This window comes from Anabrus simplex, chromosome 12, assembly GCF_040414725.1.
Source record: "Anabrus simplex isolate iqAnaSimp1 chromosome 12, ASM4041472v1, whole genome shotgun sequence".
NCBI classification, from domain to species: domain Eukaryota; kingdom Metazoa; phylum Arthropoda; class Insecta; order Orthoptera; family Tettigoniidae; genus Anabrus; species Anabrus simplex.
In genome coordinates this window covers 63,947,609-63,969,481 of record NC_090276.1, presented here as the reverse complement: position 1 = coordinate 63,969,481, position 21,873 = coordinate 63,947,609, and the positions used below count along the sequence as shown (strand labels likewise).

At 37.3% G+C, this 21,873-nt stretch overlaps 1 protein-coding gene across 7 annotated transcripts in view; it reads right to left on the bottom strand.

The window, feature by feature from the left end:
* The window catches only part of Not1 (CCR4-NOT transcription complex subunit 1), a 403,150-nt gene that overhangs the window by 296,125 nt on the left and 85,152 nt on the right, over positions 1-21,873 (bottom strand). For 5 of the 7 annotated variants that reach the window (XM_067156230.2, XM_067156231.2, XM_067156234.2 and 2 more), the window contains exons 12-13: positions 11,818-12,190; positions 1,898-2,094 (exon numbers count right to left, since the gene is read on the bottom strand). In XM_067156230.2, coding sequence (XP_067012331.2) covers positions 1,898-2,094; positions 11,818-12,190 — 570 coding nt within the window. The remainder of the gene's footprint in view (positions 1-1,897; positions 2,095-11,817; positions 12,191-21,873) is intronic. The other 2 variants (XM_067156233.2, XM_067156235.2) reach the window with 1 other exon arrangement.

The window sequence follows — 21,873 nt, the reverse complement described above, 5'->3', positions numbered from 1 at the left end:
ACCCGTTGAAAATTTGCCAGCAATACCTGTTCCGCGAATCTTTTGAACTATGCATCACGAAAATATTCTTGCTGTCTATAAAACTTAATTTTACTAGGAGTCAGGTACAGTAGGCGCGTTATAACTCTGACACTGAGTAGCCGTGGACTTTCTAAGAATTCAAAGGCTCGCATGTTTTGATGCCATTCTGCAGATTTGGGAAACGTTTTTGCAGAGGCTAATAGAATGTTATACTCTCTTCACTATTTCTTGAGATCCACTGATGTTACACACAGGCACCGTAAAACTGGTTGTCACGGCTAGCGATGTATAATAAAGAGGCGGTCGTTCATTGTCAACGAATTTTGTGCGTGCACGCACGTGCGGGGGTGAAAATAAGCAGCGTGGTTACCGCAGTAGTTGCCACTGGTATTCATTACTATTAGGCCGCGAATGCAAGACAACCCTTGATTTTTCGTATGAGATTCTGAGGGGGAAAAAAGTCGTCTTTGATTCAGAGAAATACGATATCACTCCAAAGTTTTCTTCAAACGGCATTGCCTAACTTAACCGTATGTGTGTCATGAAAACATATTTGAAACGCATGTAGAGAAATGAATTATCCTCACTAAAAATTTACATGTGAATAGCCTTTCTGAAATTTAACTAGACGCGAGAAACTATGAACTATCCTCTGAAACCAGTGATGAACCCTGCCATATCATGAGGTGTATCACATTCTTACTTAATTTCAGTATATAACAAATATTAAGAGATCATTTACTTCAGCCATCATGTTTAACGAGTTAACAACTGCTATTGGCCACGTTATTTACGCATTTATTATAAAAACCTGTTATCCTCTTTCATTTCGAATTTTCTTTAGAGAACAGCAGTCGTTGGGTATTACTAATAGACTCCAACACCACCTTCGAATGTCGATGAGAGAGCTTGCAAATGCACATAGTAAGAAAACTATATTGTACCAAAGAAGATGGATCGCATTTTGTAGCAAACCTTTCAGTTTCCTTATTCAAACAGCGTCACCTATCCTAACCTAACCGTACTATACAACATACTTCAAGCGCCACTAGAGAAATGATAACCATCTCGCTATAAATTTACATGATGATAACCTTTCCGTAATTTAACCAGACGTGAGAAAATATAAACTAACTTGTGAAATCAATTATTCACTCTGCCATATCTCAAGGTGCATCCCATTTTTACTTAATTGCAGTATTTAGCATTAAAATTAAGAGATTGTTTAGTGAGCCTTTATTTTTAACAAGTTAAGAACTGTTATTGGACACGTTATTTACGCATTTATTACGAAATTATGTTTTCATTTCAAATTTTCTTTACGGTACAGCAGTCGACGGGTATTACTAATAGACTTCGACATTGCCTTTGAATGTCGACGAGAAAACTTGCTAGTGGACATAGCAAGGAAACGATACTGAAGATAATAGATTGCATGCAACATAATCGCTGGGTGCATAAATATCGATAACGGAAAAAATCGTGCGCGCTTATTCGCTCGTAATAAAGGATGCGTCAGTGATAGGGCTCTCGCTGTAACCGAAAGATAATACACAGTTTAAGATAAGGATTTTGAAGAGACAGCAAAATATTGACAGTTTAATGGGGTTCTCGATATATGCCGTACTCGATATAGTGAACTTCTAATGTAGTATTATATAGAGGGTCAAAATCTAATACCTCGTCAACATATACTGTAGTATGGTATATACCACTTTCAATAACAATATTTAACAAAAGTTATAGATAAAATTTCTATAGTATATTTTTTCTTTAAAAAAATTCCCTTTATAAAATTTGGGTGCTGGGATTATTTGTGACAGTATTTGCAACATTGTATCTACTATAGAAAGAAGAAATGCAATTCATTACTCACCCTTTCTCTCTTGTTGGGAGAATCCTGGAACTTCTTCAGCATTTCCAACACTTCATCAATTGTCAAGGTTGGATGAGGAGGATGATTATATATCCTCTGGAAGTAGCTGTTGGCTTCATCTTCAACCTCTTTTGACACATTCTGAGACATTTCTGGGAAGAGACTATTGACTTCTCCTGTCCAAACAAAAGACCCACCTACATGAAATGGTACATGATCTTAGAGTAAACTTTCAAAACAGCACAGGATTTTGGAGGCCTTATAACAGTTCAACCGTAAGCATGCTCTAGAGAGGAATCTGCCTCTCTCTATAACAAAATTTACGACTCTACAGACATCCCAGAACAGAAGCAGCAATTACCATAAACTAGTAAAATATTGAATTAACGGATTATAAAAAAGAAACCAATCTATACTACTATTAGAAAGAGACCAAGTTTGTACTGTTGTCCAGGCTAATCTCAAAATCTTAAGGGCAAATTTCTATGAAACTTATACAACATTTTTTTTAAATGATCGATCAAGTACCATATGCTAGATATTTCACTATGATGACAGGGAGCTGAGTAGTAGACAAAATTCACCAATTTTCGCTAAGAGCACACAGTGCTTCACCCTGGCTGCACAAGCTCAAATGACCTGCATCTCTACTGCAATTTGATGCCGCAGAACATACCATGCTTTTATTACATGATATAAGGAGTCCTTAAGACGGGTGAAAAGTAAATGGATGGACACACGTGCCCTGGGCGTCTAAATTATTTCTGCTGACCCCAATTCCAGCAGCAAGGGTGATAGAATTTAAAAGACAACTGCCAAATAAAATTACATTCCAAAATGAATGTTTCAATTTTTTAAGTTTCAAATTATCTTGTGATGTCTACTGTTGTTTGTCCAACCCTTGTCCCATTGTCCTACGGGGTCGGGTATGAGGTGAGATGAATCGGTCATGGCGGGTTTTTATGACCAGATGCCCTTCCTGACGTCAACCTCATCAGAGGAATCAATGAGATGAAATGAATGACATGACATATGATAGTAGGAAGGGAGAGGGTGAAACCAGGTGCCAGCACATAGCATACTCCTGCCGAACAGCACCAAGAGGTTGGCTCAAGGCTTAACGTCTTCGTCCGATAGACGAATCACCATCAGCAGCATCATATACCCTCACACCATATGAGCACTGTGGAGAGGTTTGGAATTTAATCCAGGCTTTTGGCATGCCATCTAGTGATTAGAAATTGTATACCACCACCTCCCATATCCTGCCGGCCAACATTCTGATGGTGAAATTTTCTTCGACCAACGAGATTCGAACTGGCTAACCTTGGTGTCAGACCGTTCAAACTTCAACGCCTTAATGATCATGGCCATCAGGCGGGAAAAATCTTGTAATGTCTATTACTTGGTTATAATTCCACAAGTTAGACCAGAACATTCTGATAAGCATGTATGACCAGATACATTACATCATCCCCCTCCCCGCCAGGAATCTTGGTTCACCAACGAGCGCATACCGGAGCAAGCAAGCAGCCAATATTTCATTGTTTTATACAGTTGCTTGCCATCTCTCATTTGTGAGTTTTGTTTAAGAAATTACGTACAGTAAGTTTGTTTCAGTAACCAGTGGTATGTCACATCAAATATTCTGTCCATCTTTGGGAAGACATTAAAGATTCCCAACAAAATAGAAAGCACTGACTGTAGTAATGAATAAAAAGTAAATGTGCCATGTGATGTTCCTTGTGTTAGTGTTTCTCATTAGCTGAGTATGCAAATCATCAATGAAGAGACAGAAAGCATATGGGTGACTCCAGTTAAAAGTATTTCACCAATAACGCAGGTAGGTCCAACAAAGGATGAAAGAAATTCAAGGTCTAGACTGGTACAAGAGACTTGGTTCGAGAAAACTGCTTGGCTTGAAAAAATTGAACACATTCTCCCTGGATCAGTATAATGTGACAATGAAGGCTGAGACTGCTAGGGTGGCAATAAAACTGGTGAAGCAGCGACAACATGAGTGGGCCAGTAGCAAGCAAAACAATAGCGCTGGTGAATTATTGAGGCTTGCGATAAAGGAAGTTCCAAGAAGAAGCTAGAAACTGACGAACAACAAAAAAATGCACGCAGAATGATACGAAAGAGGGAATTACAATAAGCCCCTGAAGACCTATGTAAAGAGTAAACCAGAAAAGAACGAAGCAGTCTTCAGTGCATTAGCAAATGAATAAGACAGTCATGAGTCTGTGATGAGCATTTCGGTAAAGTGCGAGTACATACACGGCTATGCAAGGCCTAGTACGGCTTGTTAGCGGTGAAGTGAACTTTTACATGTTACAAATCTCATGTTACGGTCTGTACTGCAATAATAATAATAATAATAATAATAATAATAATAATAATAATAATAATAATAATAATAATAATAATAATAATAATAATAATAATAATAATAATAATAATAATAATAATAATAATAATAATAATAATAATAATAATAATAATAATAATAATAATAATAATAATAATAATAATAATAATAATAATAATAATAATAATAATAATAATAATAATAATAATAATAATAATAATAATAATAATAATAATAATAATAATAATAATAATAATAATAATAATAATAATAATAATAATAATAATAATAATAATAATAATAATAATAATAATAATAATAATAATAATAATAATAATAATAATAATAATAATAATAATAATAATAATAATAATAATAATAATAATAATAATAATAATAATAATAATAATAATAATAATAATAATAATAATAATAATAATAATAATAATAATAATAATAATAATAATAATAATAATAATAATAATAATAATAATAATAATAATAATAATAATAATAATAATAATAATAATAATAATAATAATAATAATAATAATAATAATAATAATAATAATAATAATAATAATAATAATAATAATAATAATAATAATAATAATAATAATAATAATAATAATAATAATAATAATAATAATAATAATAATAATAATAATAATAATAATAGATTATAAATTCCACCTGTTCAATACATAAGAGTTTTTAAATTTAAATTTAAGAAATATATCTTAACATATTAGATATAGGGACATATTTCACCCATAATGAGGGCATCTTCAGCCTAAAAATCTCATACCTGAAAGAAAGATAGATCAGGATCCTGATTGTTCTTATACCTGAATAGGAGGATACTGTTTTACGTACAAATGCATATAAAATGACTAGCAAGTAGAATATAGTAGTTATAAGAACTCTTATGACAAAGTCTTATAATCAATCCTTATTGTAGATCTTTACGAATGTCTCATTTTTTTAAATGTGGTAACAAGTGGTTAGTTAAAAGTTCAAAAAGAATATGTAAATTGCTGCACTGAAATAAAATTTGGTAAACATGGTGCCTTATTCTGGAGATGGCGTAAGGAGCTTATAATAACTTAATATTTAAGGATAAAAGTCACTCTTAGTGGTAGTAAGTGTTAATAGGACAGGAGCGAGGACAAGTACTCGTCAGAAACATAGCTATTTTTATAATTAACTGGTAGACGTGGTTATAGCATCTTGTATTAAAAGTCCAAAGGAAAATGTGCGAGGTTGAGTAGAGCTTGTGGTGTTATGTTTCTTCGACAGTTATGTTAATTTGGTTAAAGATGAGGTAAAATCCAAAGTTGTTTGTCTGTTGAAGTTGTTAATCTTATATGAAAAGATAAAATGACAAATTTCTTGAAGCACTTAGGAGCGACGACAGGTGTTCGCCGAAAAACGTAGCTATATGAGGTGAACTGAAGAAAATATGTTTCTGGCAAGTACTTGTCCTCGCTCCTAAGTGCTTCAAGAAGTTTGTCGTATTATCTTTTCATATAAAATTAACAACTTACTAGCACTAAGAGTGACTTTTATCCTAAATATTAAGCTATTATAAGCTCCTTACGCCATCTCCAGAATAAGGCACCATATTTACCGAATTTTATTTCAGCGCAGCAATTTACGTATTCTTTTTGAACTTTTAACTAACGACTTGTTACCACATTTCAAAAAACGAGAGATTCGTAAAGATCTACAATAAGGATTGATTATAAGACTTTGTCATAAGAGTACTTATTGTTATGGGGATACACGTGGAGCAGAAAGAGGTTAAAGAAGGTGCCGGGCGTGAATGGGTCTATCTACAATATCAAAATTGATTTAAAACTTAATCAAAGGTTACATTTCTTTAGAATTTCAAAACTCAACAAATAACAATATAACAGGTACAATAAGCAACTTGAAACAAGACTAGGAAAATCCAAAATTAGAGGTTTTCACAGATTCTGGGATTCAAGCCCCTAGTTTTACAATTCCATAGATAACAGATCCAGTTTGCAATTTTAATTCAAACAAGGAAACATTTACTCAAGGGCAGAAATCCCCTAATTCAAGAGCACTAGCTCCCAAAATACAGTATCTAGCCTTCCAGAGGCACTCGTTACTCTTACAAAACTTTGAAAAATAGCTAACAGGCTCTCAGTTTCTCAAGCCTACTCAAGGCAACATTACATGAAAATCTGACAATCTCTGGCCTCTCAAGGCACTATTTACAAATTGAAATATTATTACACAGAGGTACCTCATACCCAACCTACAGGGCCTTTGCTAAAAGAGAACAGAATAAGTAAACGGCCTGAACACAAACCGAATGGAAACTTACACTGCACTCCCAGATAATGAAAAATTAAGACCTACAGGCTCTCAGCCGATGAAACAGGGGCTATTCCCAAACTACTGAGGTGGCTCGAATGGAAATAACTAACACATTACGAGAAGAAAACAGTTAAGGAAACATAGTCACCTCAAACCAAGATGAAGGGGAGCTTGAGAGGGTAACTCACTCTCTATCCCCGATTTACAATTAAAGATTTATGAAGTTTTCACATCAGCCTAAAAAAAAGTTACATTTTAGAAAGGTATTGTTACATAATTAAAGACTCGGACCTTCCCCTCGAATAAAGCTGCGGAGGTAGCAAGAAAGAGAATTTACGTGGCCATTACCTTATAGATGTTCTCCTGACTGAAGAAAGAGGCGGCCCCGCCTCCTGCCTTAACACACACACAGAAAGACGATCAACTGACAAGGAAATGTGAAAAGCCGCAGTTTATATACCCTCAGGGAAGTTTCAAGAGAATTCAAGACTAAACAGGACATACCCTCTTAATTTTTATTGGTAGATTCGAAATGAACAAGAAATACGGGATTGGATGAAAATTAATTACCAAAATTTATGATAGGTCCGATTCAAAACTGGTGGAAAGAAAATGAAGTATTGCCGATCCAAAAATAAATGAACACAGATTCAGTTATAAAAACCTAGAAATACAAAACTTATTTAAGTTGTAAGTTCTTTCACCTTGCAGCAGAGTGCATGACCATAGTTTTGGTAGTGTCATCTGTGAAAAAATGTCCAAACTTCTTGATGAATGCCAAACAAAACAAGGAGAAATTCAGTCACTTTAGGAAACCTCACAATAACAAAATTACTTAATATTTCAGTGGTGACATCTTCTGATTAAAGTTCCAAGTTCGTGTAGTATCAGTTTCACCTTTTGATCAATAGAGGAATTTATTAGGGCGGTTATTTTAAATGAGCGGTGTTGAGGTGCACCTCCCGGTACACTTATAACTACTATATTCTACTTGCTAGTCATTTTATACGCATTTGTACCTAAAATAGTATCCTCTTATTTAGGTATAAGAACAATCAAGATCCTGATCTATCTTTCTTTCGGGTATGAGATTTTTAGGCTGATGATGCCCTCATTATGAGTGAAATATGTCCCTATATCTAATATGTTTAGAACTATTTCTTAAATTTAAATTAAAAAACTCTTATGTATTGAACAGGTGGAATGTATAATCTTGTATTATTATACTTGAAGTGAACTGTTCCGTATCAACACTGTGCAGTGGTGGCCGTGTTGGAGAACAGGAGTTTGACATGTCAATGAAAGTTTGTGTGTGCAAGTACAGTAGATTCAAGTGAAAAACTCAAAGAAGAGTGAACATGAAAATAACACAATGCAACAGTGAAAACATTTTTCTCACAAATGCAGGTGTTCTTTATGTATTTCTGCCCCTTAAATTTGAAAATGATACTGAAAACATCACCCACAGTTTTGGCACCAATCGTATATTTAGCCAAAATGATATATATGTAGTTTTTTTGGTTTTCTTTTGCTAGTTGTTTTATGTCGCACCGACACAGATAGGTCTTATGGCGACGATGGGACGGGAAAGGCCTAGGAGTGAGAAGGAAGCAGCCGTGGCCTTAATTAAGGTACAGCCCCAGTATTTGCCTGGTGTGAAAATGGGAAACCACGGAAAACCATTTTCAGGGCTGCCGACAGTGGGGTTCGAACCTACTATCTCCCGAATACTGGATACTGGCCGCACTTATATGAAGTAGTGGTATGTATATATGGCACATGAATCATGCAAAAGTAGAATATAAGTTTAATACAACAACATTCTGAAATATACACACAGTGAACAGACGCATACAGAGAACTGGTACAAAATATGCGCTAACATAATTCATTCCATGCTTTCTTAGTTGCCATGGCATGGTTCCTCATCATCATCATCATCATCATCATCATCAATGTCGCACTCCAGTCGCCCAGGTGTGGTTAACAAGCCTCCCCAACTCCTTTCTGTCCTTCCACGTTTCCTGCTCCATTACTTCCGTCCAATCCGGCTTCTCTAATGTCCTTCCAAATCTGATCCATCCACCTTCTTCTCGGTCTTCCAACTGGTCTCTTTCCCTGAACTTCTCTTTCCAATGCCCTTCTGGCTTCTCATTCCTTTCCCATTCTTTTTACATGTCCAAACAATCTCAGTCTTGCTTTCTGCATCTTCAGTACTAATGGTTCTACATTTAGCTCTTCTCTGATTTTAATATTTTGAATTCTATCTCTTATTGTCTTTTTAACCGATGTTCTTAAAAATTTCATTTCTACTGCTTGGACCTTACTATCATGTCTCTTATCAGTTACCAGAGTTTCTAGTCCAAATGTTACTATTGGTATGAAATACTTTTTTATATAATGTTAATTTAGTTCTCTTGGGTACTTTGTCATCCCATAAAAGCTCTCTGACTTGATAAAATGTTGTACCTTTACGTAGTCTGTTATTAATTTCAGGGTTGATTTCATTACTTCCATTTATAATGCTACCGAGATATGTAAAGTGTTCTACATTCTCTAACCGTTTTCCATCTATGTTCACTTGGCTTCTCTTTTTCTCTTTTCTACAGTGCATGACTACAGTTTTCTTTTTACTAATTACCATTCCAAACTCCTTCAGATTTTCATTCCAAACGTCCAGTCTCCTTTGTACTTCCTTTCCTCCTTTCCCCCCAAATCACCACATCATCAGCAAATACCAAAGCATTCACTTCATCACTACTGATACTCTGTTTTACACATTTTATGATTTCATCCCTCAATATAATAAACAATAATATCACCAGTGCACTTCCTTGCTTGAGACCTTTTTTTGTATAAAATGTTTCAGAGTCACCACTCTCCACTTGTACACTGCTTTTACTCTCATGACACAAAATTTTTATCTTATCAATTAATGATTTTGTTACATTCCTTTTCAGTAGGCATTCCCATACATGCTTTCTTTTAACTGTACCATTATCTTTTTCCAAATCCGAAAATACGAATATGATTTCCTTGTTCTTTTCCAGATGTTTTTCCATTATCGTTCGCACTGTAAATATCAAGTCTATTGTTGATCTGTTTGGTCTAAAGCCATACTGTTCTTCCTCTAACTGTGTTTCTATTATATCCTCGTTTTCCTCTTATAGGAAATTTCCATGTGTTCACGGTGAAGCATCCAGCAGTAGTCACCCATCATCCGAACATCCCAAGTTCCCTGGCACTGTCGTTCCATGTCCTTGATATCCTGATGGAATCTTTCACCCTGTCCTCACCTCCAGCACCCAGGTTTGGAGAGGGAAAAGTCAGCTTGCGAATTTTAAAAAATGCAATTTGAAACCCATTGAGCATCCCACCAGCATTTTGAATTTTGTCAGCATGTTCTCAATTATTTCGATATACTCTGGGCTACAATTGTTTCCTATAAAGTTTTCAACCACACACTTAAAGGCGGTCCAGGCTTCTCGCTCCACGGCAATCAATGAATGAAGGAAATCTTCATCCAGTATTATTTTCTGAATATTGGGACCAAATTAGCATCTGACAGGTTGCCACACTTAGACAATGCCTTGACAAACTGCTTCATTATGTCCAGAAGTGGCAAGAGTATTCTGTCCCTTTCCACTAGATGGTCACACTTAATATTTTTGTCCCCTGAAACCAATTCCAACCTTCAGAGCCACTGTTTTTGCAATCACTGTTTGTCACGAGCCCAACTGTCCCATTCGCAGATGAAACAGGGGAACTAGGTATACCCTGACTGGTGTCCTAGAAGCATACCCAACACTTTCAAATCACCACACACCATCCAATTGTGATCCTCATAATGAATGGTAGTAAGAAGCACCTTAATGTTGTCATGTTTCCTTCAGTTGCACAGAATGACCGACAGTTATTGAGGCATATGTTATCATTGTGCAGCAGATCTGCCTTCAGGCTTCTTTTACATGAGTTAACAAACAGTCTCCAGTCACCTGGCGCATACAAAATGTTGAACTGACCCATTAAATCTTGTACATCACTGCCGTACACTAACAGTCGTTTTGGGCAAAATGTTGTGTGAATATAAAGTCCCCTTTTCTGTAAAATGTAACGGACGTACCTGCTGTTAACAAATGTCTTTCATACAGTCTTGACCCTAGGAGCTCTGCTTTATCCTTTGTCAGTCCCAGATCACGGATTAAATCGTTTAGATCTGGCTGAGTGAACAGAAGAGGGCCCTCACCGTGCCTACTTCAAACTCAGTAACATCCGTCTCCTGCACGGTATGTATCATCACTGTTGTCCGTATCTAATGTCTGCAGTGGCTGTGGTGTAGGTATATCTGGGCCATGTGGAACAAGATAAATCATTGAGCGAATGTTGTTCGGATATTCAATACTCTTCTTGTTTTTCTTGTTGAAACCTGTAACATTACAAGAGCGGAAGCAGCAGTCGTTGGCATGATTCTGTTCTCCTGCCAGACCATAGGGATGCCAAATCGTAATGACTTCTTCTTTCCTACCGCCCACTGTCATAAATCTTCTACACACACAACAGACACAACCTGTGAAGCCCACGCTTTATGCATGTCGTGTAGTTCCACTCCGAAATAGGCATGACAGACCATTCTCACGACGGCACTAGTGTTTCTTTGGACTTCTTTCACCACAGGTTCACCACAAATATAACAAAGACTGTTACGAGTGTTTACACAGCCTCGGGTAGACATTGTACGCTCATACCCCGTACTGCCTAGCACAAACACAACACAGTGACAGACAGGCAGCACCATTTGCAACGTGACAGTTCGCCGTGTGGCGCTAGGGGTGCGAGTGTTGGACAGTTGAATGCGATGTGCCGCTTATGAACCTCATGTGGTGTTTTTGTGGATATTACCATTACTGCAAAATATGCGATTAGTGCAAGAACTGTGGATGATAAGATGCTGTGAGTATAATGTTCAAATTCAGGAGGTTGAAATACACAAAGCACACCTGCGTTTTCGAAAAAAGCTTTTGTGACCTTGCGATTTGTTGCATAATGTAACTGTAAATAGACGTTTAAAAAAATTTAGTGATTAGTAAAACATGCTACCTTCCTGTGTAGTCATTTTAGTTTTAAGACCCTGATAACCTTTAATGGTAATATACAGTACTAAAGGTTAAATTGCTAAAAACAAAACCATATAGCAGCTTACCTAGTCTATTCTTTTCAAGTCCAGGTTGAGGTCCAATCCCCCTACCAAGAGCTCCAATAGCATTGACACCCAATCCTGGTACCAGCGATGTTGTCGCCGGTCCTGGGCCTGTTGGACCTACTTGTGTCCCCACAGGTCCTGAATGCTGTTGTAGCTGTGGTATCATGGGGAACGGACTCTGAGAAGGTCCTGGGTTAGGGGCGATGATTCGTGAGGGAGATCCGGGTGTCGACACTAATGGGCCTAGGGCGCCCGGCAGGTTAAAGGCCGAACTACTGGGAGGCCCAAGACCTCCGGGCGCCCCACCCAGGTTGATGTTTGCAAGACTTGAGCTGATGTTCGTGATAGGGTCTACTTGAGACGCTGAAAACAGCTGTGAAGAAAATAAAAGATGAAATTAAGTAATCATTCAAGTTTTAACACAAAAATATACAATATAACGTTGGTTTAGAGGTGAAACTCACTAAGTGATATTTTCATGGTCGTGAGATAAAGGTTTTTCCTGGCTATAACTGAACCAGAAATGCAGTTGGCGATTTCTTCGAAATTAACGAGATGGAGCCTTCCTATGTACTTGTTGACCTCTTCACAAGACAGAAAAACAATATTTTGCTCTGAAAACACATATAAGTCAACTTCAGCCAAAAGTGCACTTAATGACTTTTACCTCTAAACCAACAATAACTGGAAATCAGAATAGAATTGATCATTTTAATGCAGCAGTAAAACACTTAGCAGTAACATGAACATTTCAATTTGTTAACTGCTTGTTAAAGCTAGCAGGTGTGTTTCAAATTTTTCATAAACTCACAAAGAAATCCATGGTAACCTAGACAGTTCTATATTATATTATAAAGATGCTTAGAATAGTAAATCAATGGTTCAGTTCAACTGTGCTATAATCTTAAAAAATTTGTCATCAATAATAGTTTTACAATTTCAGTAGGTCCAATGGAAATAAATATTAATGTTTATTTTTTAAATATGTTACAATATATGTTCCATGTGTAAGAATATACAGATAATTGCATTGTATTGCTGTGGCACTAGAACTGTGTCATTGGTTCAGCAACAAATTATCTTCTCAGAAGTATTAATTTGTCAGGTCAAATGTGCTGTTCAAGGCACATTTATATTTTCCTTTCCTATTCCCCTCACTCCGACTTATATATTTACAAATTTACTTAGCGTATGATGCATTGGATATTTACATAAAATAATATACACGGCCTATATATATATACACAAACAAGTAACAAAATGCCATACTGTTTTGCAATTGTATGTCTAATACTTCCACGGTCAGAAGTGGATTTATGAAGGTCTTGTAGGGAACCAGGCAACAAATTCAGTGGGCATTGCTCAACAGTGTGTCTGATAGTCTATGAATCTGCCCCACAATTGCATTGAGGAGAATCTATCCATCCCCATTTATATCAACAAGAGGAAGATCTTTGTACGTCACAGCACATTCTAGTGAGCTTAGTCCAGATAGGCAGAGACAAATTTAAAGTAAGTAGTCTGGTAGTAGGATCCTTGATGCTTGCTATACTACTGGGAGGTTACCTTGATGTCTACGCGTCATTGATTTTGTCTATTCTCAACATAAGAAACATCCGGTCACAATTGTGGGCGACTACAAGGATCCGGAAAACAACATAATTTTTCAAATGCATAATAGAAATGTAATATGAGTTATCATTTATCATCATCATCATCATCATCATCATCATAATTACCCCTGGAATTTTTATGACATTTTCTGAATCTTATTATTCCTGCATTTTTTCTGTACCACATAATTTCCACTAGCAGCTTTGGTGAGAAATTGGACATCCCTTGCACCTAACAAGCATGTTTCTTGAATTCCAAGCTTCTATAAGTACCTCTGCGAACAGACAGTCCTAGGCCATTAACCATCCCTTCCAGTTACCCGCTACCATGGCCAGGCTCCAGGAGGGACCAGGGATAAGGAAACCAACAGCTGCATTCATTCCCGTATAACAGCAAGATGAGCGAGTTGTAAAGTAACGTGCAAAATGGGATAAAAGAATAGTTGTTATATCACATAGTTTAAACTTACATTTATTTATCTTACAGAAAATAACAAACATCAACTGCGCAGGAAGAGAGTTTGGTGTAGAAACAAAATGAATTTGCTATTGGTGGGCTCAGAAAGAAGGTTTAAAGAAAACTAAACCCACGTGCAGATCGTTTCGTGGCCCTAAGTGTGGAAAATTTCCCAAAGTTGAGCAAGAAGTGTTTGACTATGTAGTGGTAATGAGAAATGACAGCACTGCTGTATCGGATGAAATTATGCACACGAAAGCGAACAGTAGCAAAAAAAAGTGGCATTACAAGTGTGCAATTTAAGGCGAGCATTAGATGGGCTTTCACTTTATGCTGGCTCAGCGTCTACCATGTGATTACATGGACAAAGTAATCTAATTTCGTAAGTTCGGCATCAAACGTAGATGAGAAAACGATTTTCTTCTTTCTCATTGGAAACGTTGACCAAAATCCCACTTATTTTGATATTTTGCAAAATATGACAGTGGTCAAGAAGGGTGCATCCAGCGGATTAATTTAAAAAAAAGGTGCTGAGAAATTACAGTGTACCATCATATTGGCAGTTACGGGAGACGGTAGAAAGCCATCATCCTTCGTCATTTTCAAAAGAACAACTGTTGAAGTGCAATCTTCCAACTGGTATTGTCGTTCCAAGTGCAGTAACAAGGATGGATGTCAGCTGATGTGTTCAAAGACTGCCTGAAAATAGTGTGGGATCGTCACCCGGGACTTGGAAATGCTTGTACTGGACTATTTTCATGTTATTTTAGTTGTTGGCTTTTAAATATTAGTTTGAAAAATAAATCAAGTTTTTGAAGTTTAATATCTCAATTTTCCATTGCATAATATCCACATATTTCCCCGCCTTGAGTTTTGCCCTCCAAATTTTAAGAAAAAGAGGGAAATTAAGTGAGTAAATAACTCAGGTTTAACTGTGATTATCAGATACTATATATACTTATATTACTTTTAATCAAAATTCCCCCTATTTTAATCTTCAAATCATGGAAAATACAGTCGAGCCACTGGCTGTCCGGCCCAGACGTTTCTCAGACAGTGTTGCCGATTTTGAGCCATACGATATAAATAAACACACACACCTAAAATATTTCACGTATACGTAGATCAGATTGTGTTAATATGACGGAAATGCGTACGGAAATGTGCGAAAATTACCTCCAATATATTGAAAACCAACATTAGTGTAATCATAATAATAAAACGTTCCAATTAATATTAACTACACTCCAAAACAGCGTAAATATAACAAAACATTCCAGTCGAAGTTATGCACATTCCAAGAACAGCGTAAAGATAATAACAAAACACTGCAGTCAAAATTAAGCACACTCATAGAATAGAGTAACCGTAACTCAGGCTATAGACGTAATATAAAATAACAACATTAAAACCGAACTGTGTGAATAGTATCACCGTAATTTTAATAAGTCAGAATTTTAAAAAACCTGAAAAGAGTATCAACGTGGCAATAAAAACGTCGCTGTTACAATAAAACTTCAACATGCTCATAGAATAGTAGTGTCGAAATAATAAAATATTGTAATGAAATGAAACAAATTATGTACTCACAGGGACTAATCCAAAGGGAATACGCCACACTCTCCGAAAATATCGATGTCTTCGTCCTTGTCACTAATGTCACTGGAGTCACTGCTATCATCCTCAACCAGGGAAATAAGTTCTTCCACTCGACATTCAACAATTCCATCAACTTCTTTTGCCTTGTGTAAATCTTCCCAGGTGTGAATCACAACACTTTTCCACTTATCCGCTGTAACAAGTTTGACTGCCTCGTGCACTAAGCGTTCAAGACGGAAAGAAGTGTTATTTTCGGCAAAATATCCTTTAACTTGTGCCCAAATTAACTCGATTGGATTAAAGTGGTAGTGGTAAGGAGGAAGCCTAATTACCTTACGACCCTGAGCCGTAGCGATGGAGTCCACTTCGTAGGTGCAAAATCTAGGCTTATGGAGTTTTACACTTTGTAGCAGCTCCGCCTTTGTCATTTCTGCAGATATCCCCGGTACATTATTTCCCACCAACCACTGAAGAATGATATCTTTTCTGTCTTTCATTGTTGGTGCTTTGTTTCGTTGCACAGAGTGATAGGGGGCACTGTCCATAACAATTACGGAATTGGGACTTATGTTTGGTTGCAAAGAATTTTTAAACCACGTTGTGAAAGTTATCCCATTCATTTCTTCGTGATAATCACGAGTGCTCTTTGATCTGAAAAGAAGCATAGTCCCCGGAACAAATCCATTAATGCCACCTGCATGAAGCAAAATAAGCCTACTTCCCTTCCCAATAGGTGCTTTGAAAGCCCCTGCTACAGTTTCATCTGTCCAGGCCACCGTTTTAGAATGTCCGGCATTTACCCACGTTTCATCTAACCACACCACTCTATCAGGACTAATCTTCAGAATTTCCCTCAAAAATCCACCTCGCCATGCTACAATTTCACTTCTCTCCATCACAGCTTTCCGATGATCCACTGGCCATGCCACAATAACAAAAACGAATGGCTTACACACACAGTGAATGCATGCACTTCATGCAGGCTAGCGAGCAACTAAGGCCACGTGTTTCTCTTCAAAGAAGTGGCATCACCGCACTAGCAGTACAAGAGAGTCATGGCGACATGAACGGTGATTGGTGCTTGCTGTTAAATCTTAAATCTGGCACGCCAGTGACGTCAGGCATTGCAAACTGTGACGATTATTCTACCACTAGCAGAACTCTTAGTATTTTTTGTGGTAACATAACTTTAATTAAAACAATAATATCAAATCGACAAGGGGTGTAGGTTTCAATGATTTAATATTAAAATCATACGGCACATTGTAAATTTATAAGTGTTTTCAAGGTTATATGTATAGTTTCAAATCGCCGCAGGTTGGCAATACTCTTCTCTGCTCTTATTTTTTCTTTTCATCACAATCTGTCAGGGCCGGACAGCCAGCGGCTGGACTGTAGGTTTACTCAAAAATCTTGTGATGTCAATTCAAGAATGAGGTAACTAGAAAAGTTAAAGACTCGGAAAAGTACATGGAGCATATAATTCTGTTCCTCTACCAGAGCTACCATACTAGAACTATATTTCTGTAAGGTAAAAATTTCTGTATCCTGTTACTTTGTCAACTGTGGCAAACCGTAATTGCGGGAAGTCATTGATCCATTCAATAAACATATATTTCTTTCCCAAGGCCCACTACAACAGCAGCCATGACACTTCTGTGTCTTTTCCACAATGTCTACAGGAATTCTTATTGACATATAACATCTGTGCATTACCTGACCTGTGACTGTGTCACAGAAAAGCTTTAGACCTAAAGAAGCAAAATGGCAGCCGCTAAGAATATTTTGTAATATTATATGTAAGTAAAGGCATTCTTACTTTTAAAGCTTGAAATTGTTCGATAACAATCCTTCATACATCGGGGAACGTGATAATTGTTGTTGTTTGTGGGATCTGCTTAGCAATTGTTGGAACCCTTGCCTTCTTTGCCGAAAACTCACACCCAGCCAACTTACTGAGACTTCAACTGTTCAATACCCAATATTCAATGTTATTTCCTTGGAAGTTTTCCAAACAGATCTGCGAGACTTCATTCTTGAGGAAAGCTGGGCAGTGACCTGGTGAAGGAGAAAAGCCGTGCTGTAGCATGCTCTGGACCATAAACAGACCAGCGCTTGTTGCCTTCTAACGTGAGGTGGTGCAATATTGCTCAGTACTGGTAGCCACTGCACTGAAGTTGACAGAAGCGCACCAGATACAATCTGCATAGTATGGAGAGGTCGGACATCTACCATTGGTGTATGTGAGCTGTTCAGCCACACCCCTATCCAATACTCTGCTAAAGAATACACCAGGGTTAAAGCTGCCATTCTTAATGTACTAGCATCAGCAACCCATGAAGTTCCAGTTACCTTTCTCAGTAAGTAAGATAGGAATATGAAAAGGAACAAATATTATGATAAACTCAGTGAAAGGTTAGCATTGGCGGAGAGAGTAATTGAAAAGGAAACAATCATGAAAACACAAAAGGAGGAGGACAATCTTCATATCTTTGTACACTGCTGTCTAGTTACATTCTCCCCTCATCAACTCCAGTTCTTCTTTTCTCAACCCCTGACGAGTATGATTCCGCTTGCCAGCTTCATCAGAAGGGTGGGCTTCTACAATCACCAAGAGGCCACCTTAACAGATCTTCAGCCTTGATGTGGGAAGAGCGGGATAAGAAGAAAGTCCAAATACCACAGGAAAAGACATAAAAAGATAAAGATGAATAAGACTAGGAATACAGGACCCAATAGGTCGATATGTAATGGAAGTAACACATAGTAACATGTCACTTGTTCGTTATTTTCCATTACTTAACTATACAGTCAAAACTGGTTAAGACGTCCCTCTCTAGCGAGTTTCCCTGGTTATTACGTCATTATTCCAAAGTCCCAGTCCATGTCCTATTAAATACAACTGGATAGCACATTTACGTTGCTCTTTAGTACGTTCGAAATTCCCAGAATAAGGAATTTAAATTAGTGCCCCCGGCCACGCTGCCCCAGACACGACTGACCTAGGAGAGGATTTGGTAGAGAACTTAATTCCAGGGCCCTCGTGTGTTGGCCTATAGCTGAAGGGAGTGTCAGTCTCAAGCCAGTCTTTGATGCGGATGTGTGTTTTTTGGATTGCACAACAGTAACTCGTGTGATGTGTTGGTGCATCATTTTATGTTCGTAAGTGAATTGTGTATCAACGCGAACAAATTAGACCTAATGTACTTACACATAGGAAAGGACATTCAGTTATGGAGAAGAAGAAAACTAGACAGTATACAAATGATGAAAAATTAAAGTTTATTGACAAAGCGGATGCTAATCCACAAATGAAACGTGTGCGAATTGCCCAGATGTTGGACATTCCTATGATAACTTTAAACATAACTGCCACCATACATACATTATCATTATAGACCGTTATGCCTTTCAGCGTTCAGTCTGCAAGCCCTTGCGAATTTACTAAACAACGCCACAATCCTCTATTTGCAACTAGTTCTGTGGCCTCATTTAGTTCTATACCTCTTATCTTTAAACCGTTAGAAACCGAGTCTAACCATCATCGTCTTGGTCTCCTTCTACTTCTCTTACCCTCAATAACAGAGTCCATTATTCACCTACGTAACCTATCCTCCTTCATTCGTTTCACATGATCCCACCAATGAAGCTGTTTTATGCGTACAGCTTCATCCATCGAGTTAATTCTTAACCTAGCCTTCATCTCCTCGTTACAAGTACCCTCCTGCCATAGTTCCCACCTGTTTGTACCAGCAATCATTCTTACCACTTGCATGCCTGTTACTTCTAATTTATGAATAAGATATGAGTCCACCAAGCTTTCACTCCCGTAAAGCAAAGTTGGTCTGAAAACAGACCGATGTAAAGATACTTTCGTCCGGGAGCTGACTTCCTTCTTACAGAATACTGTTGATCGCAACTGCGAGCTCGATTCAATTTCACTTACTGTATTACCATTCTGGGAGAACACACAACCTAAATACTTAAAATTATCTACCTGATGCAGCTCTGTATCACCAATCTGACATTCTATTCTCTCAGATTTCTTACATACTGACATCAATTTAGTCTTCAAAAGGCTAATTTTCATACTACACTCTTTGCACGTATTTTCAAGTTCCAAGATATTAGACTGCAGGCTTTCGGCACAATTCTGCCATCAAGACCAAGTCGTCAGCATTGGTCAGACTGCTTACTACATTTCCACCTAACTGAAGCCCTCCCTACCACTTTATACCTTACAGCAGATGATCCATGTAAACTACGAACAGCAAAGGTGAAAGATTACAGATTTGTCTAACCCCTATAAGTACCTTGAACCAAGAACTCATTCTACCACCAATTCTCACTGAAGCCCAACTGTCAATTGATTTCAATAATCTGCCCTTAATTCCACAGTCTCTCAGTATGGCGTACACCTTTTCCGCCGGTCAACTTTCTCATAATCTTTTAAGGTCTTCAAAAAACAAAAAATCTTGATTTGGCACTTTTATCGCCAAACTACATGCAAGCCAGGGCTTCACGTAAACTGCCACAATGAATAAACAAACATCTTGTAAAGCTTGTTTGTCCTTAGCGCTCATTCTAAAGTGGGACTTCAGTAAACACTTTTTTAATGAGTAAATAGCTCTTGCCACCCATTGTGCTTGATGCATTGCACCAGGAGGTCTGATTTTTATTTTACTTTTAATGTCTCCACCCAGAAAAACAATAACGAGCTCAATGAGCTCGCAATAATCATCTCGTACAGTCGATTTTGCCAGCTCATTGTTATAAAACGTCACCAATTCAATAATATTTGCCTCACAGAGATGTTGTTGGACAAAATCAGTGCACGGTTCGATGGCACTCGGATTAATATTCTTCCAGTTGTCTCTAAACTTTTTGAACAGCGGAAAATCAGGACTGCTAGTGATTTGTTGGATCTTTGATTCAAACACACTTTTGAGGACCAGTTTGTAAATATGATGGCGGCAAGGAAAGAGTAACAACTCTCTTTCTAGTTTTTGTTCTAAAAGCACACAAGCTCCGTTCAAGCGTCCTGTATTAGATGCTGTTGTATCACAGCACATTATTTGTACCTTATCATCAAGGTTCCAGTCATGAAGGGCATTTGACACTGCCTTCGCTTGCTCTTTGCCGGAAGAGTTGTCTAATTTCGGCACAGCAAGAAGTTGTTCTTCCTCATTATATGAAATAATAATTGGTAGGTGTTCTTCTTTAGAACTTTTTACGTCCATCCCAATGAACAGTAACTACTTCGGGCACGTTATTCTGAAAATCGGATTTAATGGATCTCGCTCTATCTTTTCTCATTTGTGTTTGAATGCGTTGAATAGAAGATTTGTTGATCATGTAATTGCCAGAACTAAGACCAAGTGCTTCTACTACAGACTGAATTATATAAACAGAATCTCTGATGCTTAGTTGACATCTGTCTAAAGTTGCAACTAATTTAGATGTGATAAAATATTTTCTTCCTCTTCTTGTCGACGTAGCTAAAGAACTTACAGATTGAGATGTGGATGGCAGAGATTCTTCCAGGCTTTCTTCAGAGCTTGTGGATTGTTCTTCTACGTCTTCATGTGTATCAAAAGTCTGTAAAGTTGCAGACTCCAATGAGCTCACGGAAGGCATTTGCTTTAAGCTCTTTTTTATCTTCTGTGAGTTTTATCAGCCTGGCCCTTTCTTCAATATCAGCCAACTTTATGTCAACACCCGCTAGGCAAAAATATTTTATCTTCTTCAATTTTTATTCTTTCAAGAGCATCAGCATGTGCGATATCGAATAAATTATCTAATTCAAGTTGAAAGTTCTCTTCGTGGCGCCTATGTAAATCCTGAATCTTCTTGCTATTTTTTTGCAATTCTCTCAAGACCTGATAAAGATCCACTAACTTCTTTACACAATTAGGCACAGCTCTGGTAGGTATTCTAGCCTTTTCCCAGAATATACTGCACTCCCGAATGACAAGATTTGCGCTTTCACTAACAGTCAACTTAACCTCACGTATGTTGAAAAATAGAACTGCGAGAACTTGACGATTAGATGGTAATTTTGCGCCTGTTATTTGGTGATTTACTTCACCAACCAAGAAAATGCTTTTTTTATTGCACCTTAGTTCCACTGACATCTTCGAAATATAAAACAATCCGTGATAGCTACCCGATAAGCGAATACTAAGTGACAATAACAATGAGAGTGCGCCACTCTTGTGAAGCAACTTGTATGGACATGTTTGTGCGCGAGTCGTCACGGGTTGCACTGTTCCAAATAAGGAAAAAAATTGTTTTCAGGTGTTTTAGGCCCAAATGAATAAAACAATAACTTACGCATTGCAAAATTAAAACTTTGAAAAATAAGGGCCACCCTAATGTACTTATATA